Genomic DNA, 10,784 nt, shown 5'->3' with positions numbered 1-10,784 from the left:
TGGAGCCGCGGCCCGCGGCTTGCGTTTAGTGTAAAACCCCAACCGCGATTTCGGATAAAGCTGGCGAAACGAGCGAACCAAACGGTACGGCGGCGTTTGAAAATGCCGCCTACACTTATAAGCTGCCCCCAAACGGGCCTTAAATATAATTAACTTTCATGACCATGTGATATTATTCACAAAATTTTAATATAAATTACTCCATACCTTATCAACAATATGGTAGGACAATAATGACGTAGTTATAAAACTGAATAATTATTTTCTCAACTAGCACAAGAAAATTTAGCTTTAGAAGATGGGACTCCACTTGCGTATGCGGCTCTTCTAATCGCAGTTGGAGGCTGAGATATTATATTCCCTCAACTATCAAGTGGTAAATGTACATATCGTCTTACTCTTTAGAAGAAGAAAGCAGATATTAGAATGCAATAAAATTATAGGAATAATTAAAATATGAGGCAATTGAGTGCCCACCATGCAATGTGTTCTTTACCCATGGAAGACCATATGTGCATATGGATGAATCTCAAAAGAGATTCTTTTAACTCTCATGCGAGGTTCGACAACTGACACTAGTGTCAATCGGTGGAGCTTACTTTTCAAAAGTGCAACGACTGACTGAGAATTTCTAGCTCAAACGTACAGGTCTAGAGCCCACCCTTGAACCTGACTAAGAAGCTGACATTTTGGATACTTGCTTTCATTAAAGTCGTGGTCATACCAAAGAATCATTCCATCAAGTAAAGGAAGAAATTAAGATGCTAATTCATTAGAGGTATTGGAGCTGATTGATACGAATAATCCAGCTCAGGTTGAAAACACGTCACTAGAGGGAAACAAATCAAAGTAATCAAATATGTTTCATAGGAATGACTGCAATCATAATTCTAAGAAAAAAAGTATTTTCCGACTTGACTAATGTCCCAAACTTGAGAAACATAAAATATTTATGGCACCTTGTTATAAGCTTTGTTGATCTCAGGGCAACATGATTCAACATTTTCTACACATGTTAAAATTATCAAGTAAGTACTTCGATTAACATCCTAAGATAAGTCAAAAAATTTTTATGATTTACACTTGACCTCGTTTCAACTAATCATCAAGGTTAACACTATCAAGCCACACTCATATCAATAATCCAGGACATGTAAAAAGTATTTGGTGGATTGCACTTGGCCTCATACACACATGTTAACATCATTGAGTTACGCTTCAACCAATAATCAAGGATAGGTCTAACATTTTTAATGAATTTATTTCAACATCTTCAATACATGTTAATGTCGTCGAGTAACACTAACAAATAACTTCAGATAAGTCTAAAATCTTTTATAAATTTCTTATGAATACTTCTACATATGTTAATATTATCAAGTAACCCTTTGATAAATAACCTCCGATAGGTCAAATATCCTTAGTATATTTCTTGCGACGTCTGCCAAACAGATTAATATCATTTAGTAATACTCTTGTTGTTCGTGTTCGGCTCGTTTACATTTCGAGCTTAAAAATTTGTTCGTGTTCGGCTCGTTAGGCTTAACGAACGAGCCGAATACAAGCTGCTTAACGAGCCGAATACGAGCTGCTTAACGAGCCGAACACGAGCTGTTCACCAACAACGAGCCAAATTGACAGCCCTAGCTTGAACGACTTCTAAGCTTTAAAATTCTGCCATGTTGAAGCCGCTACTGCTCGACTAATGGTATCACCAGATTATCATTACTCATCAATGCTAGTAATCAAATATCACTATTTTAGAAATGTTAGTAATTTGTTTTTTTTATGGTTATCAAAAACTATCTAATTAATAATATTAAACTACCAACATGGCTAGATTATCATTATCAAACTACCACTTTTGGACCATGATATCTTAAATATAGTCAGGAAAATTTGGTTCTAGAAGATGGGAGTCCACTTGCGTATGCGGCTTGTTCTAATCATAATTGGAGGCTAAGCTATTATATTCCCTCGACTCTCAATTGGTAAATATTATATTTACGTGCACACCATACAATGTCTATATAGTTACATAAATAACACCCAAACACTAATATTTACATGCATAGTACTTAAATCTTTAATATCACATACAAAAATACTGCTATCACCTATTTTATAAAGTTTAATTTACCTTTCCATGCAGTGTATCACACTAAAGTATTATAAATATAATATGAAAAATTAGCTACTAGATATATAAATATAAAAGAATTTTGCATAGGAGAGATGTTACTTGTGTTCGAGCAAAAGGAGGATTGACCAAATATTTTTCTATTTTTGTTGGTTTACAAAAGGAATTGGCTTTAAGCCCTTATCTTTTTGCTTTAGTTTTGGATGGTCTTACTGGACATATGCAGGAGGATTTACCGTGATGTATGATTTTTGATGATGATATCCTTCTCGTGGATAAGACGAGAGAAAAAAGCTCAGAAAAAACTTGAATTATGGAGGGCTAACTTGGAGTCTAAAGGCCTTCGTTCGGGGTCGTCAAGTGCTGTCTCAAATTGACATGGACACTTTGCACAATTGGGAAATGAAGAAACAGTAGGAGCAGTGGCTGAGGATACTGATGATTGGCGCCAACCGTTTGTTGTGTATTTGATAATTTAGTAGTTACCAGAGGATAAGTCCATAGCACATCAAATAAAGAAAAGAGCGTTGTCGTATGCTTTGATTGACAATACCTTGTAGAGAAGATCGTTTGATCAAATGTGACTGAGGTGTTTAGGTAAGGCAGAGGTGCAAGGAATTGTCAAGGAAATACATGCAGGAGTATGTGTTGCCCATCAGTCAAGCCCGACAATAAAGATAAAGATAAAGAAGTTGAGGTACCATTAGCCAATGATAATGACTGATTGCATGAAAGTGGCTAAAAGTTGTCACTGGTGTCAGATATATGGAGTGGTCTTACATCAACCTCCGATTGTGTTGCATACAACAATTACGTTGTGGTCATTCGGGTATTGGGGCACATATATAATGGGCCTTATAGACCCTTCATCTTCTTGGTGTCAGATATATGGAGTGGTCTTACATTAACCTCCGATTGTGTTGCATCCAACAATTACGTTGTGGTCATTCGGGTATTGGGACACATATATAATGGGCCTTATAGACCCTTCATCTTCAAAAGGACACTTATTCATTCTCATAGCAACATATTACTTCTCCAAATGGGCGGAGACAGTGATGTTAAGGGAGGTCAAAGCTCACATCACATACTGCAGTTCCTCAAAACTCATATTGTGTAACGTTTTGACATTCAGTGCAAAATGATCTCAAATAATGGCTCAGCATTCAAGAGTACAAAAATCAACAATTTCTTCAGGCGGCATGGAATAGGTTGGAGGTACTCCACGATCTACTACCCCAGAGTGAATGGTCTAATAGAAGCCTTCAACAAATATCTTGTGCAGATTCTTAAAAAGACATTAGATGATAACAAAAGATGACAACACGAGTAGTTACTGGAAGCCTTGTGAGAGTACAGAAAATTACGGCTCCGACGAAGTCTACGTCGTATGCTTTAGTGTATGGGTCCATAGTTGTACTACCCCTTGAAGTGCAACTCCTGTCACTTAGAATTGTTGTGGCCAACAAAATCACAACAGAAGATAATGTCAGAATCCGGCTTGAAGAGTTGGAAAGCCTTAAAGAAAAACGACTATCAGCACAGCAGAGCATGAAATTATACCAGACAAAAACGATACAACCCCACGACAAGCTAGTCCGCATGAAAACGTTCAAATTTGGTGACTTTGTTCTTGTTTTTAGAAGACATATTCTTGCACATCATAAGATAGGTGAAAATTTTGAACTGACTTGGGATGAACCATTCGTGGTTGAAAAGTTCTACATCGGAGGAACTCACCAGCTAGTGGACTGCCAGGGTGTAAGGTCTATAATGTCAATAAACAAGCCATATCTTAAGAAGTACCATGCATCGTGATGTTCCTAGGGTTGAATAGTCATTTCTAGAAGCGCTGATGTAGAAATTGTCTGTGACTGGGTCCAAAATCATGTAATGAAATTGATTAAATAAAATAAATTTTGTAAATAATGACAAACCCCTTCATCCAAGTCCTAAACATTGTTAAATCAAATAATAATTCAAAAATTACATAAACAATAAATAACAAACGTGTTGTTCTTGTTCAATTTGAATTTGAGCATGTTGTCGTTTCTCCTATTTTCTGTAGGAAAATGTCAAGCCAGAGCCCGATTCTTGGTTTAAAAAATGACAAATATCTCACACTTAATAAAGAGAAGGTGGTGCATGGAGTCGTCATGGCCTTTAACTTGAACTTTGAGCATATCATAATGGACTACGACGGCCCCCAACTAAACGTGGTTAGTTCAAAAGAGGTAGAAGGCCTGGAAATAGTGCTTCGATTCAACTGCGAAGAAAATAACACGACATCAAAGAAGAGAAAGCTAGAGAAGGATGAAAAGGATGTCCGAGAAACAAACAATTTGCCTGTCAGAGATAGCAAGATAAAGTTTATTATCATAGACTTGACTGACCATTACCCCAGCAGTTCAAAGGAGTGGGTAACATCCAGATGTGGAGCCATATAACCCACAATTTGTCAAGCCCAGACAACGGTGGCAGAAGAAGAATTAGAAAGATTTCAGAGAATTCGAAGACATACATTTAAACATTTTGAATGAATACAAGGGAAATACGCCAATATGCTTGAGGGATTGAAGCTTCACATGGACGGTTAAGAATGAGCAGGGAAGGATGGTAGATTGTTTCTTCGATTTGAAAGATCGGGGCCGAGTAGGCAGTTTGAAGAAAAGAACATATTCGGAGCCCCAAAAGTGGATGATCGGCAAGGGGTTGATCATCATTCAGTGTAGCTGCTACTATAACTTTTCCCAAAAAAGTGAATGAAATCCCTCAGAAATAATAAGATATGATTAGGTGGATTCAATACCTCTATAATAAAGAGGATGATTAAGAAAATGATTTCCTTGCGCGTCTTACCAGCATATTGCATCCTCAATAGTTGCATAATTAATATATACGAGGAGAGGGATTGTATTCCGCCCCATATAGATCACCATGAGTTTTTGAGGCTAAAGAAAGTCAGGGACTACAGTTTCCAGGCATCAGCATATGATTCCTGCCCAATCTCTAGCCCATATGGTGCATCTACTTCCACTTCACACAAGAAACAAATGCGTCATTAGGTTGTTGTTAAGGTTATAGCCCAGATCTCCACCCAACCAAGCCACCCTGAGAACGAAGCTAAATCGGAAGATGAAAGCTAAGATTAAAGTGATAGTGTTCTGAATTGCAGAAAGAGAAGCAACTAGTTCTGGATGAAGAGAAGGAGGACGATGATGGAGAGGATAGAGTAGAATGAGTAGGAGACTATTTTTTTTTTATCTTTGTTTGTATGTTAAACAATTTATTGGTTGTGAACATTATTTTTATTGGACAGACGTTCATTTTGTTTGCTTTATTCTAATTGTTTTTCTTTTATTTATGTATATGATTTATGCATTAATTAGGTCCATTATTTTGTTTGTTGTGTGTGGATCGCACTGTTGCAATTGCAACTTTGTAGATTAAGCTGTTGAAGGAGGGCTTAATTTTTTTTTTTCTTATGCTATAGGTTTTTGAAGACTTACTGATCATTTTACAACTATTTTATTATATGCGGACAATTTCCTGATGGTTTATTGAATAAGCGACATCTGAATAGAGTGCTACACTTTTACTTTGGATAAAACAATCAGTAATTTTCTATGGTTAACTGAAGATTGTGTCACACTTTACTGACGAAACTATGACACTTTTTCGATTGAAGTGCAACTCTTTTCCTACGGATATATACATTAGTTATGTAACTGACAAACAAATTATGGCTAAACATAACATGTTTTTAGATCGCTAGCAACGTTACTGCGCGTTGGATAACCGTCGGTTAATATAAACCGTCGTAAATTCCGCATGTAATTTTATTATTGAGATACGTTTTTGCTATGTTGAATAAACCGTAGCTAAACCATCAGAAAACATATTACCTACGATTTATACATTATTACCGACGGTATGTAACAGTAGTTAATAAGATAAGTTTTTGTAACGATTCATGCAAAAAGATAGCTACTCGTTTAAAAAGAATTTCAAATTTTACTAAATAATAATTTATTTATAGATTTTTAATTAAATTGAAGAAACCTGTGAAGAACAAAGTTCAACTGGAAGGTTCAATATGTGAGACATATTTATTACAAAAGACTACCACTTTTTGCTCATATTATTTAGGCTAATAAAACCCCATGAAAGAGCAATTAGATGTGGTGCTTCCCCTAACACTTTCTGTCTTCCAACAGTCAGGAAGTTGCATATCGAAAAATTATTCCATACGGATCGGACACCGCACGTGCGGTGTCCGATCCTGACCGTCATGATGTATTTCGGTGGGCCCCACCTAAATTTTTTTTTAAAAAAAAACTGAAATAATCCTGACCTCAGACACCGCATCCGTATGCAATAATTTCTCGTGCATATCACATTACTTCAATAATTAGGGGCTTCGAGTACCGACTCTTTATATCATATTAAAATCATCATTATGATTAACATTTTTTTAAGTGAAATACACATCTTAATGCACAAGTGGTTCCAAGTTTTGGTGTCGGATATGTAGTCCTCGCCCCTCCCTCTCTCATTCATGTTCTCCTAACCACTCTTCCACTCTTCCCTCCCTCCCTCTCTCCTCCTGCGATAGAGGAGATGGCTATAAGCTCAAAGGTTAATAATGGAAGGTGGATGGAAGCCACTGTCGTGGCTAACCTGATCGGCGTTCAAATGACCTACGCCTTTTACACAGTCTTCATCTCCAGACTTCTCGCCGGCGGCCTCCAACCTCTCTTCCTTGTCGCCGCCGCCGGCTTCTTCAATGCCTTCCTTCTCCTTCCCTTAGCTATTTTCTTCGAAAGGTACTCATTATGCTTCTAATTGAAGAAAAAAAAAAGTCTTTTAATTGCTTTAATATTCGGAATAATATATCAAAACATTGGGATTGTTTGCCCTACGATTATCTTGAAACATCACTTAGTATTATTATTATTATATCATTAATTTGGTCGATATTGATATTATTTACAATAATTACTTTATTTATTAATGTTATTCCAGACCAAATAAATTATATATACTTAATGTGAAAAAATAATATGGAATTAAATATCTTTTGTTATAAATAGCATAATATTACATAGACAATATTTTCATTTGCTCAATTCACGCAATATTTCAACTAATTAGGGCTCTTTTGGAGCAGCTTATTTGGTGCGGTGGCGTTTTGGAAACACACCTGACCTGTTTGGCAATTTATGTGTTTTCAAAATGCTGAAAACAGTGTTTTCACACCCCACCTTTCTAGGTGCGGCGGTAGCTTTCTGGCTGAGGTCTGTATTTTCAAAAAAAAATAAAAATTTGTAATAGTCACCGCACCTAGCTTATCAACAGATTATTTTTAATCAACTTATCAACAGATTATCTGCCCCAAACAGGCTGCCCCAAACAGACCCTTAATGTCAAAAATGCATCAAATTATCAACCTCCATTAAACCACAGCACTCAATAAAATATAAAAGCTCAAATTGTAATATTATAATTACATAAGAAAAATATCTAATATTTTTTAAAATTATCATAGGCATAAAGTTATTCCATACTTTATCAACAATATAGTAGGACAATAATGCCATATTTAATTATTAAAATAAATAACTATTCTCTCAACTTGCACAGGAAAATTTGGCCGCAGAAGATGGGACTCCACTTGGCTATGCGGCTCGCTCTAATCGCAGTTGGAGGGTAAGTTATTATATTCCCCCAAGTCTCTAAGTGGTAAATATACTTATTTTGGAAAAAAAAAAATCGGATAATTTTAATGGAGTAAAATTATAATAAATAGCTAAATTATGAGGCATTTACAACATACCACACAACTTTTGCATATTTAAAAAAAAAAACAATACCTAAACATTAATATTTACATGGGACTTAAATCTTTAAACATTAATACTTACATGAATCCTTTTTCTCCATTGCGTCCTATTTAGTGTCATATTTTCATTTAGTTCTAGTAAATTAAGATCATTTTTTATACAATAAGTTTTTCATAATAGAAGATCTTTCATAACAGAAGTCGAATCTAAAACATCTACTCCCCTAATCGGTTCATAATAGAAGTCGAATCTAAAACATCTACTCCCCTAATCGGATCATCAGATGATTGGCGTTTAATGTGACCAAACCATCTAAAACAACTTTCTCTAATTTTGTCTGTCACAGGAGCTACACCAACCCTATCACGAATATATTCATTTCGCATTTTGTGTCTAAGTGTAAAGCCACTCATCCACCGAATCATTCTCATCTCGGCAACAATTAACTTATTATTATACTTCTCTGTTAAAGGCCAACATTCAGCGCCAAAGAGCATTGCTGGTTTCACCACCGTCTTATAAAATTTTCCTTACAGTATAAGCGGTACTTTTCTATCACACAAAAGGCTCGAAGCATTCCTCCACTTCAACCAACCAACCTGAATTCTACTATTAACATCCCCATCTATATCACCATCGCTTTGAACAACAGACCCAAGATATCTAAATCGTTCACACCTTTTAATAATTTGATCACCCGAAGTCACACTTCTTTCACTAGAGCTACTACTACTAAAATTACATTCTATGTCACAAATATTTAATATCACATAAAAATAAAATACATCTATCAACTACTTTTATAAAATTTAAATCACGGTTTCATGCATAAATTTAACAGGCCAAAGTATTATAAATATAATATGAAAAATTAGGTAGTAGATATGTAAATAAAAAGAATTTTGTGGTTTGTATGTAAATTTCCCTTAATATGTTTATCATAAAATCTATAACAAAATTGTAAATATTTTTATTTTTCCTCAAAAATATAATTGTCTCGCAGAGAATGAAAATAGAAATCTATTTTATGTAGAAAATAAAAGTAATAAAATATTAAATTGATGCGCTATAAAGTAATCTATATTTTCAAGCACTAATCTCGATGCATTGCACGCAAGAAATATTCCTAATTCAAATTCAAGTTCATCCATGCAACGATTTTAACAATTTATAGTTAAACTAGTATCTCGAAAGACAGAACTCAATGAAATTGAAAGTAGTCCAAATAAGCTTGAATAAAACAATTGAAGTGTATTTAGAAGCTTTATAACACTCATTAGAAGAATAAATAATCTCAAAATTTTGCATGCTTATAGTCATGTTAAGCGACTCAATGTGAGGAATTCAAGAAGCCCAATATCATTTAATTTTGAGGTCATTATGACACATAATTGTTGTAAAAATCACTTGTGATTAACGAAATCAATGTAGACCGTTTGATAGAGTGTTTTGATGCCTTGATTAACTTTATCGAAATGTACATCTCAAAAATTTTAAGGACCCTCATTCTTTACTTGAAAGGGGAGAGGAGGACAAGAGAAGAAAATAGAAGAGAGTGAACTGACTACTGAATATTAACTCTTAAAGTATCAATGGTTTCACTGATCACTCGAGATTGTAGTTGACCAACAGAGTCCGTCGCTTATCACAATATGTCTTTGTCGACTACTAGCCATTTTCTACCATCACCAATAATTTTGGTAGCCAACCACAGCTGTTATAGCCTCTAACTACAACTTTTATAGCTGTACTACGACTATTATAGCCTCAAGCTGTGATTAATATAACCGGACTTTTATTATAAAGTTATGTTTGTCAGGTTTTGTAATCCCTTCTTCCCTAAGTTATGGAAAAGAGTCTATCTCTATACTTTCAATTTTATAGTAAATTATTCTAGCTTGATTAGGCTCTGTGATTTCTTTCTCATAACTTTTATTATAAAGTTATGTTTGTCAGCTTTTGTAATCCCTTCCTCCCTAAGTTATGGAAAAGAGTCTACCTCTATACTTTCAATTTTATAGTAAATTATTCTAGCTTGATTAGGCTCTGTGATTTCTTTCTCATTTTAGGAATTTTTCACTTAACAAAATTTGTGTTCTTTTAAATTTTGATCTGTGTACGTGTTAGAAAATTATACTAAACTAAGGCTTAAGATTTCTTTTCCATTGAGAATTTTCTAGTAGGCAATAATTTGATGCCGTTTCTAGTAGGTATTTAATTAATTGTTAATTAAGCCTATGATTTGTTATGAATAATGTGTGAATTATAATATTTTCTATATTATTATATAGGACACCTTTGTACCAAGTTTTCATGCTCCTGGGAGTGAAGAAGACAACCCCAGCAGTAGCCACAGCCATGCCTAACTTAGCTCCAGGGCTCATCTTTATTATTGCATCTTGTCTAAGGTAAAAACAATGAATTAAATTATATTCATAATCCAAAGATAAATATACTTTTTAAATTAACTATATTGATTATATTTATTTATTTATTGTAGGATTGAGAAATTTGATATTAAGTGCAAGTATACAAGATATAAGGTAATGGGGACTGTGATATGCTTAAGTGGAGCCATGGCGATGAGCTTCCTGCAGGGAAATTCTGTAAAACCCGCAGCATCAGCAAATTTGAGATCTATATTTTTAAGAGAGGATTTGGCCATTAATACCAGCCCTAATGAGTGGATTATAGGTTGCCTCTATATGCTTGCAGCTGTTGTGATTATATCTTGCGTCTTGGTTTTGCAGGTAAGCTTTTAATTACCATTAATAATAATAATAATATTATTATTATTATTA

General features: G+C 34.7%; 1 protein-coding gene across 3 annotated transcripts in view; it reads left to right on the top strand.

Moving 5' to 3' along the window:
* LOC110023966 (WAT1-related protein At5g47470-like) overlaps positions 1-10,784 on the top strand; it is a 19,894-nt gene that overhangs the window by 7,756 nt on the left and 1,354 nt on the right. The window contains exons 1-4 of one of the 3 annotated variants that reach the window (XM_020723643.1): positions 6,645-6,966; positions 7,784-7,849; positions 10,275-10,391; positions 10,484-10,733. In XM_020723643.1, coding sequence (XP_020579302.1) covers positions 6,761-6,966; positions 7,784-7,849; positions 10,275-10,391; positions 10,484-10,733 — 639 coding nt within the window. In that variant the 5' untranslated portion in view covers positions 6,645-6,760. Of the gene's footprint in view, positions 1-6,644; positions 6,967-7,783; positions 7,850-10,274; positions 10,392-10,483; positions 10,734-10,784 lie in introns of those variants that run through there. The other 2 variants (XM_020723644.1, XM_020723642.1) reach the window with 2 other exon arrangements.

Source organism: Phalaenopsis equestris, unplaced genomic scaffold (genome assembly GCF_001263595.1).
Source record: "Phalaenopsis equestris unplaced genomic scaffold, ASM126359v1 Scaffold000237, whole genome shotgun sequence".
Classification (NCBI taxonomy): domain Eukaryota; kingdom Viridiplantae; phylum Streptophyta; class Magnoliopsida; order Asparagales; family Orchidaceae; genus Phalaenopsis; species Phalaenopsis equestris.
Note: the sequence above shows the minus strand (reverse complement) of the source record. Positions and strands in the feature narration are given on the sequence as shown.